Genomic DNA, 23903 nt, shown 5'->3' with positions numbered 1-23903 from the left:
TGTGCCTAATTTTGTATCTAAAGCATGAGGTAGAGGAAGAACAGGGCTGTCTTTCTTAAATGCAGGCAGCCGCGGTGCTTTTCCTCGTTTGTATGGCTCACTTCTCAGCTCCTCTACCCGGTAGCTGCCCACTTACTCAGTGTGGCCTCAGTTTCTTTCTCAAAATAAGAAGACCGTGCTTTTTGCAGTCTTCAAATTAAAAATGGATTTGTATTAATTAGACTAATATAGAACTTTTAAAGAAATAGCTGAAAATACCGTAGCCACTCTGTAGAATAAAAACCAAAATGAGACATAGCATTGAAAGCCCAAACCACAGGTTTCCCAGTTTCCTTGCTGTCTAAACCTGAGAGCTTATTGGAATTCGCCAAAGTTCTGTGTTCTTTTGAGTCTTCAAAGAGTGAGGTCTTAAGATAGATAGTATTTGTGCACACAAGAGACAGAGTGCTTCCAGGAAACTTCATCCGAGTCATTGGTTACTTCAATGGGAATCTACTCTGCTTTGTTAGGCAAGGGCACTGACTTCTTGCAACTATGTGAGTGGTTTTCATATTGGGTGAGTTCTGCTCACTTGATATAAATTATCTGCTGGTTTCTTTTCCCAGCACACCTGTTTGTTGTCAATTATTCAATGGCTCCTAAAGATTCCCTTTCAAAGGACAGATATTTTGTCCCTCTGTTTTCTAATAATGTCATGCTTCCACACTTAAACAGCCCAGCATACTTGACAGTGTGGTGGCGAATTCCTTGCTGTTTGCTGAGGAATTAGCACAGCGAAGGAATGTGTTTGTGTTGGTTCAGTGTTCCTCTTCAGATCAGAGGACAAGGGGTTGGCCTGGGGATCTTCTGCTCAGCGTGTCTGATCTAATTCCAGAAAGTCCAAGCCTAGTAAAAATTAACAAAAGAACCTAGGTTTTTAAAACGATCTTAAGAGATGACGCTTTGTGCTTCAGTAGGAAGAGTGGTCAGAGTAAGAACAGGGGTAAAACATAAAGAACAAATCTGATTTTAGGAAGTGTTTGATTTGAAATGGGATCAAAGAGCATACGTAGAATCACAAAACACTGAGAGTCAGACAGACAGACAGATACACACACACACACACACACACACACACACACACAAAACACAAACCTGGGATCCTGGAACAAGAGATGCCTAACTATCTATCATCCAGTCCTATTTATTCCTTAGAAACTAAGGTCAAAGTTACAACAATAGTTGACAGAGCTGAGGCAAAATCTTGAGACTCCTAACTCCCAATGCACTGTTACTTTACAAATAAAACTCAACAGAAACCACAGTGGGTGGGGAGCAGGAATTGGAGGGGTTAATGTGTCTTGCCCATGATCTGAGAAATTTGCAGAGTTGGGGGTGAGATTTCTTGCATTTACAGAAGTTGAGAATTTTCAGCAAGAGAGGCCTGGTTCTGCTCTGATCTCCAGAGGATTAGGGTAGCAAGCCTATGTGAAGGGTGTCATAAGCCCTTGCTATTCCTACTGGTTTCCAAGGTTCACACCTCAGCCCTCAAATCCCTGCATTTTTATCTGGGTACAACCTGGGAACCAACCCTCCAGCTGGAACTCTCCAGGCTGCTAGCTGACCCCCTGTCAGAGAACAGGAGTCACGCACTGACCCTCAGTTACAGCCATAGCCCTGGTCAGAACAGACTTGACTGTGGGGATCGTGACTCAGTCCATGTGTCAGTCACCAGTTGGTCTATACTTCGCAGTACATAAACAATCCTTTAATAACTAGGCTGCAACACAGCCTTCTGGCTTCCTGCTCCCACTAATCATCCTATAGTTTTTGCCTAAAACCCCAGCGCAGTTTGCCTGACCTCATGACTTCATTGTATAACTTCATGCCTTTTTTTTTTGCCTGTATGTGTTCTGTATGCTGCTTCATCTGCATGGAAAGTCTTCTCTCCCCCTCCCACCCCAGACATTCAGATTGAATAAACAAATGGCTACATGGATGGATGGGTGGATGAAAAAATGAATGAAGCAATGAATAAATATCATTTGAGGAACACTAGAAAGCCTTGCTATCCTAAAGCAGCCCCCGGTTCCACTCAAGGAGGAAAGTGAAAACTTTAGTCTTAGAATCCTTGTGGCCTGCTTCAGTCTTGTGATTATTGGCTGTGAGGTACATAGCAGACAGTTTAAATGATCCATATGACTCTGACACCAGAGAAATGGAGCAGACTATTTCCTTTGTGTTTAATATTACGGGAAAGTTAATGTTATTCATATAACATTACTCTCACTCTTTAGATGCAAAAAGAGGTGGAATTATACCTGGGGTGAAGGTAACTGTGCATAGCTCTGAATACATTGATAGAGTTCAGAATACATGCAAACCAATGATTCACCAAACAAGCAGCAGAGAGAACAGGTTTAGCTTCGGAAATGTTGACAATATCATGTTGCCGAATCTGACTCCCATTATAATGAAACTGATTAAAATACATCATCCCATGGCAGAAAGGCACACCATCATCACCACTTATATTTTAATGTAATCTAGTGATGGATTCTGTAACTTTTAATTAGAAGTTGAGTTTTGTTGGGTTCAAAGTTTTAATAATGGGAGACGGTGGAAAAAAATCAGGGACGCAGAACACAGTGCGGCAGGATTCTAGGCTCAGAGAACTAGGATGCCTTAGTAGGAAAGACAGTGGTACTGTGTGACATGTCTGCACGCTCTGGCTGATGCCAGATTAATTGAGAGAGGAAGGGGAAGAAGGAAAAGAAGATGGAGGGAGAGCTATTAACTGCATCACTACATTCTTCCTCTTGATCATCTGATACTCATTCAGTGAACAGGGCACTGTCCCAAGAAAATTAGCCCTGAACTTTCTTAGTTGATTTGAAACCATGTTGGTAGTCAGTTGCCTTTTGAGATGGTCATGGTTGCAGAGGCTCTGCTTGCCAAAGGAAAAATACAAAATGATAGCAAACTGTATGGGTACACAGACCCTGTCTATTGTGTCTCCAATCTTAAGCCATTAGTAGATACTAAAATAATAACAAGAACATTAATAACAATGATAATGGTGATAATAATAATAAGAGCTTTAGATTCTAGGTTTTAGGCCTGTAAGGCCCCAGTTAAAGACCCCATGTTGTTAACACGGGAAAACCCTTCCCATGGGTGTGAAAAACATTTTATCATTCTGTCACTTAATGTTTAATTGGGTACCATCTTGCTTTACTCCTGAAACAAATTATCACCATCAAAACTCATCAGAAGACAGTCTCTATTCTTATTTATGTGGAAAAAGAACCTAAAGAAAGTCAAGAACTGTCATAATGTCTCTGGAAACAACACCGGGGTGGGTAACCTCTTATCATGGCACCAGTTGCTCCATGCCTGGGTCCATCGTTTCACATACTTCAGGTGAGGTCCAAAGCCCATCTCTAGGAGTTCTCTGGGAAGTGCCTGGAGCAGTTTGAGAGTTGACTTCCTGACCTATAGGGGTTAGAAAGCCAAAGTTTGATGAGATTTAAATGTATCCAGCAATCCTCCCTGTACTCATGCCAGTTGTCTTAGAGCTATGACTGCTGTGGTGAGGCACCATAACCAAAAGCAACTTGAGAAGAAAGGGGTTTCTTTGCCTTACACTTCCTTATCAGTTTATCATTTAGGGAAGTTAAGGCAAGAATCCAAACAGGGCAGGAACCCAGAGGTAGCTTATTCAGAGGCCATGGGGAAGTGCTGCTTGCACCCGCCCATCACCTACTCAGCCTGCTTTCTTTTCGCACTCAAGACAGTCAGACCAGGGACAGCGCCACCCACAACAGACTGGGCCATCCCAATCAATCACTAATTGAGAAAATGTACTATGGACTTAACAACAGACCAGTCTTAAGGTGGCATTTTTTCAACTGAGAGTCCCTTGTCCCAAATGACTCTCTAGCCAGTGTCAGGTGGACACTTACCATCAAACTCAACTTGAACTGGCCACGACAATTTCGATTCACAGATTTTCTAGGGTTTCCCACGAGATGAACACCAGCCTACAGTATGGCAGGAAATCATCCAACTATCCCCCATGGCTTGCTTGACTCTTCTGTACAGCATTCCTCTGTTAGCTGATCATGTTCAAACTATAAGTGGTCCCATCCAGGATGTCCTTCTGTGAGCTAAAATTTCCATGTTTCCTTTTCCTATCCCACACCACTCCTGACTTTGTTGGTCTTTAAACATTAACAACACTCTACCCACGTGACTAATATAGGTTGAAGCTCATTTATAATTTATAAAGTGGTACTTTTATCTGCCTCAAGGTCCAGGTATGCTTCAAGGGCAATGATAACCCACCTGTGTTTGTATCACTTGCCAAAATGTCTTCAGTCTTCAGATGCTTGGAAAGGTGTGGCTTCACTTATACAGACATGGATGCTTGCACATGGGAAAGCATCACTGAGATGGGATGCGCCATCTCAATGTCCTCTGGGATTTGGTCCCACCACCACCACCACCACCACCTGAATACTCAAGTTCATTCCATATTTAAAAAAAAAAAAAAAAAGCCTAGTAGTTGCATGTAATCTAAACCCACCCTTTGGTAAACTTTAAATCATTTCTAGATTACTTACAACACTCTTTTAGTTATGGTTTCTATTGCTGTGACGAGACACCATGACCACGGCAAATTGTATAAAGGAAAGCATTTAATTGGGGCTGGCTTACAGGTTCGAAGTTTAGTTCATTATCATCGTGGCAGGCAGATGTGGCTCTAGAGAAGCAGCCAAGAGTTCTACATCTTGGTTTGCAGACAGCAGAAAGTGAAAGAGAAACATTAGGCCTCACCAAAGCATTTGAATCCCCAAAGCCCACTCCCTGGGACACACTTCCTCTGACAAGGCCTCACCTAACCCAACAAGGCCACACCTCCTAATGCCAATCCCTAATGACTAAGCATTCAAATACATGAGCCTTGGGGGCGGCCCTTCCTACTCAAACCATCATGAACACATAATAAAGCATAAAATGCCACATAAATCATTGTTTTCACTACATTGTCTAGAAAACAATGACCAAAATGTTGGTCCATATTCAACTCATTTGTTGTAAACATTTATTTTTATTATGTTTAAGCATGTGTGTATGTGTGTTTGCACATGGGCACGTGAATGCAGATGCCCAAAGAAGCCAGAGGGGTCGTCTAGAATTGGAGTTGTTTACTTCCCCATGTGGTGCTGGAAACTAACCTCTCTTCTTTGCAAGAGGCTTAACAAAACTAAGCCGTCTCTCTAGCCCACACCCTTTCATTAATATTTTTTTATCTCTAGTGGAATCCACTGGTATGGGTACAGATAGCAGCTGATGGTAGCTACCATTATTAAAAGAGGCTAACCTGGGCTAGGAAGATAGCTCCGTCTGGGAAGCATCTGTCTTGCAGGCACAGGGGTCTGAGTTTGATCCCCAGAAGCCATATGAAGAACCAAGTGGTATAGATTTATAATCTCAAGAAGAGGCAAAGATAGCAGGATGCCTGGCACTCTCTGGCTAACCACCATAGCCTACTCGGCAAATGAGAAACCTTGTGTCAAAAAGTAAGCTAGATAGCTTCTGACTGATGATGCCCAAGCTTGTCCTCTGGCCTCCACACACATACACCTAAAGGCCACACACACACACACACACACACACACACACACACACACACACACACACACACACACACACACACAGGAAAACCTGAATAATGAGAAGACTGGAGCTTTTCACTTGATGGAAACGGTTTCACACCCCTACAGAATCTGGATGATGCAGATTTTTTTTCCAAAGTCCTGCAAAGAGGACATCAAGAGGTGAGTCCCTAAGGGATACCAGTCCTAAGCTTGGCTCCCCTCACTGCGAGACTGCTCCATAGAACTGTCCCGTCAGGTTTTCTCAAAATCAAAACTTTCAAATCTTTAGGCAAGTGCTTTCTTCTCAATCTGAATATGTGCTGAAGTTTTGTTATCCCTTGAGCGAAAGGAAAGAGGCACTTCATTTTAATCCTAGAGCCCCCCCAATTCCAGCTCCCACAGTGGGCGTGGCGTGTGCTTGGGCTAATGGAGCCAAGAGTTTCATCTCTAAAAGAAGAAATAATCAATAATGTGGTGTTGTGAAGTCTGAAAATAAAAAGATGGAAGAGGGCTCTTGCATACCAAATTAGTCACATCCCTGCAGGACATTCCTGTCAGGAGGGCTAGGCAGTCACCATCCCCAGGCCTACCTTCCTTGGTCACATCTTCCTCTGCTTTCTCTCTCGGATTCCCTGCAGGGGAGCTGTGGTCTAAATGTCTATCTGCCTGGACTCTGGTTTGAGCTTGCCCACAGGCACCTTTGCCCAGATCCCTAGTAAGGGTGATCTAGTTTATTCCCTGCAGAGAAGTCCTGGGGGTGGGAGGAACAACTCCAGCAGCCCCCATGCTAACGAAGTGTTTTTTTGATCTCCTGCCACCATTGGAGTGTTGTTTTGAAACTTATTTATGGATGAAAGCATTCCCCACCCCCCACCCCCGCCAAAAAAACAAAAAAAAAAAAAAACTGCTGTCAGAAGGGATTTCAGCTCACCTCAGACCCAACCAATGCTGAGGTTTTAAATGCACAAAGCTGAGATGGCATAGCTATATAAATATTAAATGGGCAATGAGATGCCAATATTTTTTATTGCTCTTTGCCACTGGACTCTGAGTAGAGCAGAGACCACCGCTTGCACACACCTGGAGAGAGCTCATAGTTTTTGATAGAACCATATTTGATTTGGGAAGTTTTGAGTACACACCGTTGTTACGGTGGAGGGAATTGGAGCTGAGTTTCAGCATTCACCATGCCTATGAGAGACTGTGATACCAAACATTTGGGTTTACATAAAAAAGAAAAAAGAAAGCAACAGCTGATGTGGGTGTAAGAGGAAGTGTGGCAACTTGCCCCTCCCCCAAGGTGGCACTCTCCCACCTCCTACATCAGAGCCAGGAAAGCTATGCTATGCCTTTGAGTCTATATACAGTCTGAGCTCTCTTCAGTTTCCCTCCACAAACTACAACTGTGGGCTTCCTAAAAAAACACAGATTGGATACAGCAGCCTAGTTTTTCAATCACTCGCAAAGACCTTCAAATAACAATGACCCATCTTAACTTAATGCAGGACTTGCTCCCAGTCCCATCTCATCTCATCATTGATGTTGCTCTTTCTTCTCATCTCACTTCCGTTTGCTATAACTGCCTGGCATCTCTTGGCCACTCTGTGATTCGGTGCCTTTGCACACACTGCAGCCTTTGGCTGGAGCACCCGACCTTACTCTACTTCAGTAGACCTAAGGAGCCTCCAGCCCTGCCTTTCCGGATCTCAACTTTGCCCCAAGGTTTGAAGATTGCCACTACCCCCAGCCCTCCTCTTTCCCAGCAATCTGCTTGAATCTTAATAGCTGTCACATTTACTTGTCGATCCTCACCCCATACCAGTGAATTATAATTGTTTTGAGGGTGAGAGTCAGGGTTTATTCAGATTTTTATCCCAACGTTTTCCTGTTGGGTCCCTGGTGGAGTCTCAGTTAAAGACCTACAAATTAATTAGTCCCTCATCAGTGGATTTAAAGTTGGATTTGATTTATCTCAAATGGGCCAACAATTAACTTGGTATTCTATAAAAAATTCGATGGTTCAATTATCTTTATTTTATGTACACCTATTATGGGTAATCCTATTAGGAAGTCCATAGGAATCTCTCGTCACCATCCATAGATCAAGCACTTTCGTTCCAAAATGACCTTAATGCCAGTGACTTTCCAGTCCCACTCGACTGCCTTAGAACAATAAATGATAAGAGACTTTTTAAGAATTGATGACTCCCCCCCCACTGTCCCTGCAGTGCTGACCTCTCTTGAATATTCACAAAATAGTAATTTTGTTCTTCCTTTTCAACTGTGAATCTGACAGACCACTTTATTAAATGTTCTAACTCTTTTCAGATATCTTTCTTGGGCACTTACTACATGGTAGGCATGATCCAAGAAAAAGGGCATGTATGGGCCAATTTACATATCAAACAGATAAGATCCAATGAACTTTGTAAATACAGACATTTTAAAGGCACCACACGTAAGTAGAAATGCAGAAACCAAAGGCAACAAATCCAAGAGAGATAATGGCAGGAAAGCAACCTGGCCTTTTCTAATGCCCCTGGCTAAAGGATACACTGTACAGTTTGATGCTTCACCTTCTGGGGGGGAAGTCGAGGGGAAAACACACGTGTATTGCTTTCAAGATGATGTTTTCTTTGATGTCCTAAAGCCATGAGACTCCCCAAGAAGAGAGCCCTATGTAGACATGTCTTTGTGTGCCTCAACATCACCCAGGCTGGCCATCCCCACACACAGAAGTGCAGGTTGAGCCTGAGAATAGAAAATAAGGTTCTTTGTCTCCCTAGGAACACATTTTCTTGCCTTGATGGGAAAACTCTAAGGATGGGATTTTTTTCAGGATCAGTAAGGTACCTTGTTGAGTAATTTACAGTAGAATGTGAAGACAAACAGGAAAAGAAAAGGCACAAAATAACACATGCCCCTCAGTGAGAGAGGAGGCCTCACTGGCTACTCCCAAGGTGGTCTGCTTCCTCTTCTTATTTACTTACTAAATTTGTTCTCTTTCAAATTCCTTTAGGTCTTGAGTCACTGCTTTGGAACTCGTTTGTTCCCATGTCCGCCCTCCCTTGCATGTCTCCACCCAGGGAAGAGAGAAACAGGTGGGGGAAACAACACAGAGAGAGAGAAGCCTTGCTGGGAAATGGCCATGCTCAGAGAGGCTACAGAGGATGGTGGGTAGCACTGTTTGGTATCAGCACAGCTGCATAGTCTGAAGCCGACTGAAGTGTAGACCAGGCATTGCTTCAAGTCTGCAGTGATTGTTGCATGGCTGCTTCCTTCTTCCTTCCAGTCTTTCTTATTCCTTCCTTGCTTCTTCCTTCCTTCCTTCCTTCCTTCCTTCCTTCCTTCCTTCCTTCCTTCCTTCTTTCTTTCTTGCTTTCTTTCTTTGTTCCTTCCTTCCTTCCTTCCTTCCTTCCTTCCTTCCTTTCTTCCTTTCATCAGTACTTATCTTGGCTCTTAGTCCCATATGTTCCTGCCATGAGAATACAGAACTTATGCTTACAAGACTCATATCCCCTGTTTTGTTTTGTGTCCCCTTCCCCTGCCTTCCACACAAACTATCTCTCCCTCTTAAGATCATTACAAGGAAACCACAGTATTGAAGACAGTCCTCTGGGCCATAGGAAAGGTGACAGAGGAGCCACTCTGTCTTGGGCTATCAGTAGAAGTCCAGTACTGGAAGCTGTTTGATGGGGCTTCCTTTAGCACAACAGAACTCAAAATGGCTTCAGTTTCCCCTGTGTGGACTCGGGAGGTTAGGTAGGGCTGAGCACTTTACTTTGGAACTCAGCTTTGATGAGCACGTAATCAAGCTGGTGATGTCAACGTTTTGAGTCCCAGACAGCTCTTCTGTAAAATGAAAGAAGTGGTATTTATCACAAAGGATTCTCCCAAGAATTGAATGAAGTATTTACTAAGAAAATGCACTTCCCCAACACATGTTCTCCCAGCATCCTTCAGTGACCACTTTCTGTTGCTTTCCCATAAATAGTTGTACATTTTTAATTCAAGATTTTCTTCTTGCCTTCCAATTGTTTTGTGCCATTATTTGCTTTTTAAAAAAATAACTGGATCAATTTTCTTAAAAACATCAATCCAGTCTCTGCTTCCCAGGTGTCACCAGAAAACACCAAGCAGCTCTGCACTGACTACAGAGATATTCTTCATCCGGGCACTTGACATCCCAGTAGCCACAGTCCTCCTGGGCCTCTGCTAGTACCTCATTAAAATGAGCAAGCAGTAGACTACATATGGAGATCAAAGGGCCATGAGGACAGTATGTCAAAAATTTGCTAAGAGAATAAATTTAAGGTACTATTTTCATAAAAATACGAGTAAATATGTAAGATAGTGGATATGTTAACTGGACTGACTCTAGTAATTATCTTATGATGAGTATGACAACAAGCTAAATGATCAAATCATACATCTTAAATATATGCAGTTTTAAAATTAATAAAGTCCAATCATCACTAACAAAAATATCAAACATCAATTTCATAAATCTATACTTGTATTTACTAGCTTTGAGGGGCCAAGTGGGCAAGATGATCTGAGTCCCTGTCCTGGAGTAAAAGCTATCTGTCTCTAGGCTGAGGAAGAACAGTATCCGATGTTCCAAGACTTAATGTTGTCTCTGGAGTCAGAAAAGACAAAAGGGATGTTTTTAGTGTTTACTGGGAAAAGAAAAGAAATATGAAGGTCAAGGGGAGGAAGGAGGAGGAGGGAAAAGGAAATGGAAGAGGTAGATGAGGAGGAGGAAGGAAGAAGAAAGAGGAGGAAGATGAAGAGGGCAGAGGAAGGAGGAGGAAAAGGAAATGAGGGGAAAGAGAAGGAAGAGAAAAGAGGAGGAAGAGGAAGGAAGGGGAGACATTTCCAGCAAAATGAAGTCTGTGTGAATTTCTTCCAAAAGAGGAAGGAGCCTGTTCTGTTTGAGAATCTAGACACTACAAGGAGAGAAACACAACCAAGGAAGGAAAAGCAAGTATTCCGGAGCTTGGAGAGAGAATCAGGAAGCGGACTCAGGAAGGCCTGGCCTTACTCCAGAGTCCCACCACTTTGCTTAAGTTCGTCAAATTCTCTAGAATGACTTCTGTCTGTCTGGTGGGTATTCTAAGGGTAAATGATGAAACTGTCTGTAAAGATTAGCTGATTCTCATGAAATTTTGGGTTTCCTTCCCTGGAGACAGAAGAAATGCAGCGAGTCATGCAAACTACCCAGTAAAAAGCCCTTTATTATGTACCTTATTGGGAGCAAAACAAAATCAGAAAGAAATCCAGTTGACCTGAGCCCTGATTCCATATAACTTCTACTAAAAGAAGCAGAGAGGATGTCAAAATCAGTGTGGTATGGATCTTCCCTCAATGGATTTGTGTCTTTCACGTAAACGTAGTATGGAAAAAAAACAACAATGGAAAAACAAAAACAAACAAACAAAAAACAAAACAACAACAAACAAACAAACTGCTTGTCTCTAAAGAAAGGCTCATCACCTGCCAAGGAAGCTGACATATTCTGATATGTCATTTGATATGACATCTTCCCTGTGGCTGGTGATCCTAATTTTTCACGCATACAACAGGATTCAAAAAGCTGTGAACTGGCCATATACCTTGGACCTTATGTATTGTCTCAGTAATTTTTTGCCCTGGGGCCAATTAGGTCGCTTTTCCAGAGTTTTATGCCCTAAAGCAGCAGTTCTTAACCTGTGGGTCACAACCCCTTTGGGAGTCAGCCCAACTTTTCACAGGGCTCATCATCTGTCAAATATCAGATATTTCATAACCATGAGATTACAGTTGTGACGTAGCAACCAAATGATTTTATGGTTGAGGGTCACCACAACATGAGGAGCTGAATTAAAGGGTCGGCACGGCATTAGGACAGTTGAGAACCACTGCCCTAACGTAACCTTATTGGAAAGTTTGCCCTATGATGGATGAGAGCTTCCGCAAGGCTACATAGATATCCTGGTACCACCACCTGCTCCTTCTGTCCTCCCTAGCCAACACACTCGCAGATTCTCCGTGAGACCAGGAAACGCTGGGCAATGAGGGCAGAATTGCATATGCCTAGTAAGGAAAAGTGGCTGAACACTCAAGTGAAGAGCCAGTGATCCTCCCTGTGCCCTCCTTCAATGAGGGAAGGCCAAAAACATCTCAGATTCAGGACATTGATCCAAAAGACGGACTCTCACATAAGGAAGAAGCACACCTCGCCTGTGGATCTCTAGCTCACTGAGTAGTGATGAGCCCGAGATACTGATCGTTACAGCCTTTAAAAAGCAAATGCTTCTCTAATGAATCAAAAATTATCGCCACAATTTCTCCTTTAAAAGAAAAAAAAGAACTCTAAGCAAGCAACAATCTAGCTGGACATCTTACAACTCAGCACTATGGCAGTGCTCCAAAGAGAAAGAAACTGTGGATAAATGTATCTGGATTAGTGAACTATGAATCTATTTTCAGGGCATAGTGTCCTAAAACTGCCTATTTGTGCAGCCCAGATAACTATGGAATAAAATATAATAAAATTTTATGATAATAAAATCCTTATAACTAATAAAAAACACAATACTGACGATGAAGCCCAGATAGTCCACTTAGACACGGGGCAATCTCATACCACTGGGAGGACCAGAATGGTATTCCTTGCCAAGCAAATGGTCAATATTCCGGTTTGGCAGCCCTGACTCAGACATGCAGTTGCTTAGTCAAGTTCAAAGCTGCCTACCTTGCATGCTGTGTCCTGTACCAGTTTCTGGGCCAGTCCTGAATAAAGCAACAAGAATGGACACAACAAGTATGGACCCTCTGGTGGCCACTGCCCAGGCCTCTTAGGCAGTAAGCACTTAGCAGTTGCCCTTATTGACCCTCAAACCCTCACTGTGCCACGCCTACTACGTGGGAGGGATGAGTATTTTGAATTTTGACCACTGCTATCAGAACGTTGCCTGATTTATGAACGGTTCACCCATCAGATCCTATACCCAGCAGGCCAGTGAGCCTATCCGAGCAACCTCATAGCATTTATCCACAGATATAATGCTTAACTTGTTCCCTGAGGAAGATGAGGGGGATGCGTGTTGATGCACATGTGGATACATATACACAAATGGATCTAGTGTGAATTTTACCATGCATACAGGACAGCGAGTGATTTATAAATAGCAATAAAATAGGCACTATTCTTTATTGTAAAGCCCTTATAACCCAATAGCTTTACCCAGATGCATTTGTTTATTTGTTTGAACCCCTCATCTGAAGCCAACAGTCATGATTAGTACAGAAGCACGGTTCTGACGTTAATATTGGCTGCTGCTGCTTTTCTCATTCACGTAACTGCAGCAAGACAAAAATGAAGCAACGAAATCCTCTTAGGAGCCTGACTTGCTCACCAGCGCCATAAGCAACTGCCTTGTTAAATCAACTCATAACTTTTAAAACACTAAAAGAGTATTTTCTCAGTGCTTTGTGTGGCTTGCTATGCCAACTGCCACAGACATTTTGCGCTTAAGATTTTTATATCCATTTACTTATGCGTGTATATTCACACGTGCACACACACATGCAAATGCGTGTCATGACAAAGTGGGGGATGGGGGGTGTCAGAGAACAACCTACAGGAGTCAGCTGTCTCCTTCCACCAAGTGAGTTCTGGGAGTCAAGCTCTGGTTGCCAGGCTTGGTGACAATTACCTTTACCTGCTGAACCATCTCAGTGGCCCTGAAAATTTTTACTTTAATCAGCATTATTAATATCACCTCTATTACTTTCTTAAATCCAGACCACAAATCAGTAAACTTCCCCTCCAAAAGACCTGAGAGTACATAAATTAGTTTTTGCATGACACATATTGTCTCTGTCACAGATTATTTATGTGTATGTTTTATAAAAATATAATCCTTTAAAAATGAAAAGAAGAAGAAGAAGAAGAAGAAGAAGAAGAAGAAGAAGAAGAAGAAGAAGAAGAAGAAGAAGAAGAAGAAGAAGAAGAAGAAGAAGAAGAAGAAGAAGTAAAGCCATCCTTAGCTTGCAAACTACACAAAACCAGCTTTGGGTCAGGTCTGGAATGACAACTTGCTGGTACTTGGTCTAGATAGCTCACGAAACAATAAAACAAGCTGTGATTTATATCCTCTGCTGATTCTCTGGTGTAAATATCCCCTCAGTGGACAGGGTCAGGACTTAACTGGGCAGGTACCGAGAAGGTGCAGCCTGGCAAGTTGCCCAGCGTTCAGATGTAGATGCCATCGTGCAAGAGCCTCAAGAGTGTAAGAGTGGATCAGGGACTCAGGAGTCTGCACATTTGCTGCCTTCTGATGTCATTTATTCAGCTTTGCATTGATATTATTCTCTCTCTCTGTCTCTCTCTCTCTCTCAGCTATAGTTATGTTGACCAAATTTCTAACATTTTAGCAGTTTCTAAGCATTAACCACTGCCAATACACTCTGTGGGGCTCCTGGGATCATCTCTGTCTTCCTCCATCCCCATAAGGATGCTACCTCAAAAAGCCACACTGTCATACTGCATGGCTCCAAGTGTGACATAATGAGTCCATGTTGGGGAATCTATATTTTGTCATTTGCCTGAACTCTTCCCAACACTTCATTTAATAGCAAAAAAAAAAATCTACTTAGGAGATTCTTGGAGGCTTGAGGGTCATTGGGCTTCCATTTCCTCCAATGGGGCAAATTCCTTAAACTTTGCCATCCTGGAGTGCAGAATACACTGAAGTACAATTCACTGAGAGGCAGCCTGGCTCTGGCTAAGGGTTAAGACAGCATCTAAGAGAGGAAGCTCCTATGTATCTCACTGGAGATGTGTTGCTGGCAGCAACTGGGCTTCTGAAGAGCTGCAGTATCCAAAATGCATCCCATGCTAAATGTGGCTCTCGAGAGTATGAACTACTGAAGGCAGTGAAAACCATAAAAATGTAATATCTCCCATATAGACATCCAAGAGGATCAAGAGAAAGAATAAAATCACACACGAAGCCACAATGCTATAACTCTTAGGGAATTCAAAAGCAAACGATAAAGACTTTGTAGCAGACCTTTTGGGGGGTGAAGCAGTATATATATATATATATATATATATATACATATATATATATATATATATATATGTGTGTGTGTGTGTGTGTGTGTGTGTGTGTGTGTGTGTGTGTGTATGTATGTATGTATATATATGGACGTTTATACATCTATGCTCCCTGACTGTGTTTCTATGTAGTACTGACACAGGACAAGCAAAAACTAAGAGTGGAAAGATTGCACGCAGGTAAATTAGCTCAGGCTACGTTTGTGGATGGTGAACTCTAACAATCAATAAATAAATACAGCCTTCCGATCCAAGCATTGCTTTTAGGCCTGTAAAAGGAATAGGTGCAAGAAAGTGTTTCTGATATTGGGGTGCACTGGAAGACTTTTGCCCTTAATTTAAATCATTGTTTTTCTAGGGAAATTTAATTTGGGGAAAAATGTTTTTCTAATTAACTGGATGACGGTGTAGTATGCAAACAATAAAGATTCTTGTTTGAAAGTAACGCATGCCCCCATGCTCCTAGGACTACCAAGGGAATTGAAAATGAAAAGAAAAAAAAAAAGTCTAGCAGCTCCGACCTCACATTTTATCAGAACTAAAAAAGACTCCCCAGCTCCACGGTTTTCCTATCAGTTCACAATTTAAAAGCCACAAGAGTTGAGCGGGTTCGAGCTGTACCAAGAACCTTTTTCTCATCACTAGGAATGGCTGCGATTGATTGCAATCTGGGTCTCTCCATGGGTGCGTCCTTCCCTCCCTCTCTGCTCCTCTAGTGCTGGGCTTGGCCTGCAAGGTTAGAAACTGCACATTTCGACGGCTCCGAGGAAGATTTCATAATGCTGGTACTGGGCTGGGCAGTCTAGCCAAATTCCATTCATTAGCCCAGGCGCCAGCCAGAGTATGACCAGCAAGAATGCTGTTTTGGTTCCATAGAAGAACTGATAGGAAATCGGAAATGCCCCCCCACACCCATTTTTTTCCCTGTCTGTCTCTTTTGGTTTTAGTTCCTAAGAGGTAATATATGGACAAATGAAGGGTTCAAGATTCTGGACTGTGGAAGACAGGAGTCAGTTGTTAACCAGACCTGGAATGGAGCCGCTTAACCAACCCGCTCTTCTTTCTTGTGTTTTGATCTATTCTGATACTACTTGTTTCAAAAGTATCTGTGTATGGGCAGCAGATTTGCGTGTACATTATTAGACTTTAAGCATTCCCAAATCAGAAATCAAATATCTAACCCACCTAAAGTTTCCAGAGCGGCTGCCACTGCCGTGGGGACTAAAATGGGGGCTTTGGAGAGCAGTACTAATCTCGTGGTTCCTGCCACAAATGAACCATCTATACAGGAGTCTCCTAGGATCCCCAAGGGAATTAAAATTCTCATGACAATGATGGGTGGGAGACAAAGGGCCGGTGATGGGGGAAAGAAAATACAATGTCATTAGCATAATCTTCCTGAGTACACTCTGGACGGATGGGCTGTGGGTCCAAATGGCTGGAGGACCTGGCAGGGTAGGGGATTTGATTGGTGCATTGGCAGTGCGGGGGGAGGGGGGGAGTTGGGGATTTTGGTTGGTTGGTTGGGTTTGGGGGGTGGGTTGTGGGCAGGTTGGTTTGTTTTGTCAACTCAAGAGAAATCAATTCAACATCAAGGCAGTGCTTGCTTTTTGTGTTGTCTTTATGTCTCAAAAACAAACCAGCCTGAGACTTAGGAAAGTGTCTAGCACTCTGAAGCTTGCAATCTACCTGCTATGGATGGTATCCTCTGCTTGTGCGCCCAAGTACTTCAGAGTCATTGCCTCTGAGTCTGAAACACTTTCTATCACATCAAAGACTTCAGTGTGGCAGGCCCAGGCTGTCGGGAGCTCTTTATCTTCCTCAGCTTCTGAACTGTATTTTCTATAGCTGTCATCAAGTCCCTGTGGGGTGAAGCTAGAACTTCCCAGCCCTATCTTAGTTCTTTTTCTGGTGCTAGAACAAAATATCCAAGGCTGGGTAATTTATCAAAGAAAGAGGCTTTTATTGTGGGTCAGGGTTCGGAAAGCCGGGAAGCCCGGATGCATGATACCAACAAATACAGCATGCTGCTTCAACTCATAGCTGAAAGCAGAAATAGACAGAGGAAACAAGACAGGAAGGACCACCTTGTGTTTAGACCACCTAGTCCTATGGTAACTAATCAGGTCCCATGAGAACTGAGCACTCCTTCCAGAGTGGAACTGCTTCCTCTTAACAACCGAAGCATCTCTCAAGGACACTACTTCCCCTCCAGCACTGGTCCGCTGGAGGTCAAGTTCATCATGGCCAGGACAAATCGTACTCAAACCATAGCATTGCCCAAAACAACACAATGCTCTTGAATCTTAGATAAAAAACAAATAAATAAATATTTGTTAAAATCACAAAGCTTCCCACTTGAGCAGCCAAAGTTATCTGTTGTAAATAGAGGGAATCACTGAGCCACAGGCTTTAAGAGGTTTTGGCACCTTTTTTGCTCATTTTCAGTTGTTAACGAGCCACCGCATGGCTTCTGTTCTCCAAACTATACTGAAGCAGTCTCTATGATCTTTATCTTCAAATTATGTCTTATCTGGTTTTAAAGCTCATCTATGTAGCTCCAGTCCTCCAGAGATTTAGAGAATGCTTATGTGGTTTTCTCAGGACTATGCTATGGAGTCTTAAACTACCTACAAAGAACTTTCCAGAGGGAGCATGCTCAGTTGGCTTCCTGAATCCCCTCTTGTTCCAGGGACTCCTGCTTGCTACTCTGTCCTTCTTTAGCTGATCAGAAGCAGCTTGCATTTCCATGTAGCTTCAGGCCAGAAAGATGCCCCCTCCCTGCTCCCACCACCACCACCACAACCACCCCAGTCCAGAAAAAGTGCACGGAGGAGAAACACTGTTGGCGACACAGAGCACACTGCTTATCCCAACAAGGAGAACTTTCCCCTCTGATATGAATTCTTTTTCTCAAACCCCTTCATCTTTGAAACACAGAAGAGTCACAGGATCTAATCAGACCACTGTGTGAGACTGAGTGGTGATTCCCCGAGCAGAACCTACCGCCACACAGACCTGCTTCTTGGTTTTGTTTTGTCTGTCAAGAAGCCAGGTCCTCGTGTTCTACTGAGACATGTTTTTGTAAAGCACATTTTTCAATAGAGTATAAATACTTTTTATTCAGACAAAAATAGTGGTTCCTTCAGAAATATTGGGCATTGTATCTTTGAGCAAAGTCTTACTGATGGCTTGCCAAACCCTGTTAGAATTCCTACTAGCCCTTCCTCTGATTTGAGGCTGTCATCTGAATTGTTAGACCGGAGTCCCAGCCCTTCCCTGGAAAACATCAACATGCGGCTCTGAGCTGGGGGTCTTCTTCCTGTGGGGGTCTTCTTCCTATGGATCGGGATTTAGATAAGACTGTCTCCTGTTACTTGGGATCTTGGGTGCCAGGGTTTGATCCTGAGGTTTCTACAGACTACTGGTGCTGTTGACTGAGTCAATGGCTCTCTGGCTGACTAGGCCTGCTGTTGGCACAGGGCTGTCCCTGTGTGTGTCTCTTTGAGAGGTTCCCATTTTGCAATCAGACTCAGGAGGCCCTTGTCCAACCATTGCATAACACATGTCAGTGTGATCCGGGTCCTCGGATTGTTGTTTCTCGTGCCCTGCATGTGAGTAGAAAGGAACTTGCAAAATGGAGAAAGCCTGTGCTGGAATTGCCCAGTGATTCATACAAGTCAGAGGAGCATCAGGGCTCCATCGTCTCTGGACGGCTTCTGTGGTCTGTGTGATTGTGGTGCTTGGCACTTGGCTTCCAGAGACTCCAAAGAAATCCCATGGAACAAAAAACAAAGAGAAGAAACAGGATGGGTGAAGATATCTTTTCATTGAAGCAGGACCTGGAAGAGTTATCCTCAACCTGTGGTTCTCGACCCCTCTGGAGGATAGAACACCCTTTTCACAGGGGTTGCCCAAGACAATCAAAGAGTGCAGATATTTACATTATGACTCATAACAGTAGCAAAATTACAGTTAGGAAGCAGTAATGGACAGGATTTTATGGTTGGGAGGTCACCACAATATGAAGAGTTGTATTAAAGGGCCACAGCATTAGGAAGGTTGAGACCCCTGGAACTGAGTGGGGCAGTGGATGGACTGACAGACTGACTTGCTGTTCCTGAGTGGGCGGATGTGGTCTGTCCTCTCCCGTGGGGGAGATAGGGAATTCTCAGACCTGTTTGAGTTCTTGGTTCCTAGATGCTATTCTCTTAGCCAGCTCTTTTCTGAGAGCAAGATCCGGGAATCCTCTCTCAGGGGCTTTCTTAGGAAGACTGGTTGGAGTTGTGTAAGGAACACCTGGTTCAGGGGCAGTTAGCGAGATTTGTTTCTAGATTATTCCCCAAAGGTGGTGTTCTGTTCGGGTGTATTTATGTGTTTGCTGCCTTTTAAAGATTTTTTAAAATTTTTCCTTCATGTTTATGTGTCAGTACCTGCATGTATATATGCATGTGTATATGTATGTATGTACATGTGTATTATGTGTATATGAATTAAGTATTATATACATACACATGTATGTAGGCATCAGAAGTCCTGGAACTAGAGTTACAGGCAGTTATTAGCTGCCATGTAGGTGGTAGGAACCAAATTCAGGATCTCTGTAAACGCAGCCAGAGCTCTGAACTGCTGAGCTGTCTCTCTGGCCTCTGCTTCTCAGATCTCTGTGAGTTAGCGGCCAGCCTGGACTACATAGTAAGCTCCAGGCCAGCCATCATGACACAGTGAGACTCTCTCTTTGAATGTTAACTGTCATTAGTTTACTGTTCCTGCTGATCTTTATTTTCAGTTCAGTATGACGTTCAATTCTGACTACAGAGTTCTCTAGCCTCTTCAAGAGCTAGCAGCACATAAGAAGAATAAAACATTTTGAAAAAATGCATATAAAATTTAATATATATTATCTATACAATTTATATATAAAGAAGGTATTATATACTCCTTTAAAAGTTTCTTTATATATTACATACGCATATATACTCTATGACTTTAATCTTTAATTCAAGCTATTGTATGAGGATCACCTGTAAGGATGAACAGCCAAGCAGAAAACCCAATAAGGAAGCCCCTGGATGTTGATGCTTATAGTTATCAAGGTCTGTTCTGGGACTGCTATCATGGAAGGGAAAATGGGGAGCTGACAGGAGACATTATGGAAGTGGAAACTGTGTTCCGTGATCAACCAGTTGTAAGGAAGTAGGGGAAAAACAAGGCAAGGATGCTCTGAGACTTCAGTTTGGCAGTTGGATAGATGGGAAATTCAATTCAGTAACACTGAGTAGACGCTCCTACTTAGGGAGAATTCAGACAAACCAGAGGCACGCATGAAGAGTTTTACAGGAGAAGGCTAAAGCACAAAGGAGAGGCCATACCTAGAGTCACACTTTTAAGACCCATGGTGACATGAAAGAGAAGACCAGCATCAAGGAAGAACACACACAGTAAACGGAAAGGCAACATCCGCCCCTCTGACCTGCCCTCCAGCATCAACTGGGAAGGAAGAACCAAGAAGGACTTAGAAACAAAGAGGCGGGAGAAACCTAGGAGAGGTATAACCCAGGAAAAGAAGGCTGCAAAAAACTGGGGGGGGGGAGGCGAGAGGAGAGGGAGTGCTCCTCACTGGGATGCTCCAGGATGGGACCCCTGAGAAATTTAGGGAGTGGGATATCTAGAGAGTGAAGAAGGCAAGCTGGATATTAAGGGGACAAAGAGGTGGGACAGGGGATAGAGACAGCATTCCAAAAGGAGAGATGGATGACCCACAGGGCAGCAAACTGCGAGCCTGTATGTTAAGGTGTCATAGAGAATATATCATCAGTCTTCGTGTCTCTTGTTTGTCGTCAAGAGGTTTTTCCATGTGACTTTGGCTCCTAAGGCTTTCTTGCTGCTTTGTTGCTTTTAGTCCCTCTCACATACAAAGTTATGTAAGACTCTAGCTAGCCCCTGTGATGTCCCGTTCATCTTTCTGGGTGTAGCCCGTTGAACCAGCAGAAGATGCTATGAAAGGATCCAGTCACATAGTACGATGGGATGTTGGAATTTGGTTGATTTGAGTCTGGATGAAGACCTTCTTTGGGGGATGTCAGAGGACTAAGAGCGCTGGACAGTTCAGCCGCAAACTGCAGCTCCAGGAGACGCTCCTGAGGGAGGCTGAGAGAGGGAAGCTGAAGAGGTTAGTGTACAAGACGCTGGAGGAAGAGGGTGTTATCAGGAGAAGGCATCGGATGAGGAAATGAGCTGAGGAGTGTCTTCATCTGAGATAAGAATTGTAACTCCAAAAAAAAAAAAAGAATTTTCAGTTAAAAAAAATTAAATTAAATTTTAAAAGGGAGGCAAAAATCAGACAAAGGAAGTAATAAGTATTCTAATGGTTTGTTCACCACTCGCATTCAGCAACTCATATGTTGGATTGCTATATTATCTATGATGTGCCTAAATGTGTGTGTGTACACAAATACACAGTATCTTTTATATTGCAATGGTCTCATGGACAAAAATTAGCACCATTCACCCCACAGGCACCTCAATAAAATATGAGCTAAATGCCTATAGCCTAGTGTATCCTGCTGACTTAGATTTGTGTAAGTACAGTCTACAGGGTTCTTAACAGGGAAATTACTGAATAACGAGTTCTCAGAACACATCCCAGTCACTAACAGATGCGTGTTTAATATGCATTACAGCTCACATTACAAACATCACAAAAGGCACGCATAACATCCTGCAAGTTGTTATCTATCAAGATTTAAAAACTCATAAGGCATATACATGAGAATTGATGTATTTTTCTCTGGAGGGGGAGACTCATCTTTTTTTTTTTTTAAGTGACACCATCCAAAGAGTACCATGAGCTATTCGAAGATGGAGGTGGGGTTGTTAGAGGCATTTCTTGCAGCACTGCTTATCATGTAACTAAGTCTTGTCTTATTCTCCCCCTCTCCCTCTCCCCTCCCCATCTCCCTTCCCCCTCCCCCTTCCCCTCTCCTCCCCCTCCTCCCTCTCCCCTCCCCTTCCCCCCTCCCACCTCAGTGGAATGGAGCATGTCTAAAGACTTTTCCCCGTTGGCTGGGGAGATCATCATGGATAACCTGCAGACCCTGAGGTGTACAATCACAGGACTCACCACGGTAAGTGTCCCCCTGAGGGAGTTGACATCCTCTGCCTTTTGCACAGGGATACAGGTAGCAGAAGCCTACTCTCCAAGCAACAGCCAACACCCAGGCCTCTGGCAACAACTGCCATTCGTTAAGCATGATATGTCTGGCATCCATAATCTGAGGCTGACAAAGGGGTGAGCAGACAGCATGAACCACTTTGTAAGCTGCCATGTTCTAAGGAGATCAGAAAGAGACTGGCCTCATGCGAGCCTTGAAAGCTGCTGCTTTCTGGATCACAGTCTAATCTGCAGGGGGATCAAAGGCTCTGGGAGATCCAATTTTGACTCCCTGTCTGATGGTAAAAATAACAGCCTCATCTGGCCCTCACCCCCACCGCCCCATTGAGATCAGTCATCAACTGAAGTCACACAATTTCCTGAGAGAAATCCTTTCCCCCTGATTAAAAAGGATAAGAAAAAAAAAACTGCTTGAATTTGCTACTACAGAAAAGAAACTTATACACAGCAGAGGTATAACCCTCTACATAACATAAACTAACTGTGAATGAAAAGCTAGAACTAGCCATGTTTATTTGTGTAACCAATCTAAACTCAAAGATTATTTGTGAAGCACAAATGAACATCCAAAATGCAAAAATAAATAAATAAAAACCCCCAATGAATCTGCCCAGATTGAGAAAACTCTGAATTTCTTCAAATAATTACAATTCAGAAGATATTATATATTATATATGTGTGTATGTAATATGTGATATATATATATATAAAACACAGATATACACATTATATATGTACATATAATTTTAATCAAGGTCTTTTCAATGTAACATTAAGCTTTTAAAATTCAATTCAAATAATTAATATCTTAAGGCTTTCATATGGGAGGAGCAGAGAGATATTTCTGTTGTTTTCTTAGAGGTTAGCCAATTAAAACAGTTATCTGTACTATATAATCCTGAAACCCAGCATTAAAAAGCTGCCGTCCAGCTTCTTCTAAAAGAATTCTTGGTGGTTTGGTCACCACCAAGAATCCTGACTTTTAGTCCTAATCGCATGTCTACACCAGAGAGCAGAACTGTGGATTACCAGAGCAAACAAAGTCCCCCAAGTGGGTGGCCCCAGAGATGCTATCAACTGAAGACTGACTCCAACACTGGCTTGCACGGTGGAAGGAGGCCAGGAGGAACCCCAGGGAATTTCCATTGCTTAAAAGAAAAAGTGATATCATGATAAAAATGGAAAACTCTCCACAGAGAGGTTCTCTGACATCTAAACTAGCTTCTCTGGGGATGAGGTTTTTCCACTTCCCCATCCAATGAGAGCAACTCAGACATTATCCCGAGCATATAAAAGCTTGGAAGTGAATTCATAGTTCTAGGCCATCCCTATAACCCTGATGTACGTAAAACCCAATTTTCAATGTTAGACGATAAGGTGTTAACTTCATCATATGATAAGGCAATAGCATTGAAATCTTTGCAAACTCTCCACAAAGATTTTATTTTACTGCAAACAACATTCTACGTTTACAGCAAGCAAGCAATCATTCACCTAATATTGGCTTCTCTAATGCCCCGTTGGTGTCACAGAAAAATAAAAGAAGAAGAAAAAAAAGAGAGAAAAGAAACCTTAAAGCAAACATTAAAGCCATACAAAACATTTTAAAGAATTATCAGTAAGCAAAAAAATCAACTCCTTAATTCTTAATTCCATAAAAAGATACTAAAGAAAATAGGCCATTCTTTTAATAGTGGCTTTTAAAATTGAAGTCACACCAGAAAGTTGATTTTCCTTTGTGCCTGAACAGCTGAGTAGAAAGATGTCCCTTGAAGCACTATTTATTGTGGCACAAAATGGAAAGAATCCCAGAATCTACCAGTGAGGGGCCGGCAGGATGGAGGAATGGAGGGATGGAGGGATGGAGGGATGGAGGGAGGCACTGGCTAGTGACGCACTATACAGCCACTAAGGGATAGGCACTCCTGCCTCCAAGTAAGCTTGCTAATTTTCTAAAGTAACTTGACCAGCGACAGGAGCT

The 23903-nt window shown here is 42.8% G+C and overlaps 1 protein-coding gene across 5 annotated transcripts in view; it reads left to right on the top strand.

Annotated features, from left to right (window-relative positions):
* Positions 1–23903, top strand: part of Ankfn1 (ankyrin-repeat and fibronectin type III domain containing 1) — a 387810-nt gene that overhangs the window by 299978 nt on the left and 63929 nt on the right. For all 5 annotated transcript variants that reach the window (XM_030246107.1, XM_017314636.2, XM_030246105.1 and 2 more), the window contains exon 8: positions 21778–21875. In XM_030246107.1, the coding sequence (XP_030101967.1) occupies positions 21778–21875 (98 nt within the window). The remainder of the gene's footprint in view (positions 1–21777; positions 21876–23903) is intronic.

The sequence above is a fragment of the Mus musculus genome, chromosome 11, assembly GCF_000001635.26.
Source record: "Mus musculus strain C57BL/6J chromosome 11, GRCm38.p6 C57BL/6J".
NCBI classification, from domain to species: Eukaryota; Metazoa; Chordata; class Mammalia; order Rodentia; family Muridae; genus Mus; species Mus musculus.
Note: the sequence above shows the minus strand (reverse complement) of the source record. Positions and strands in the feature narration are given on the sequence as shown.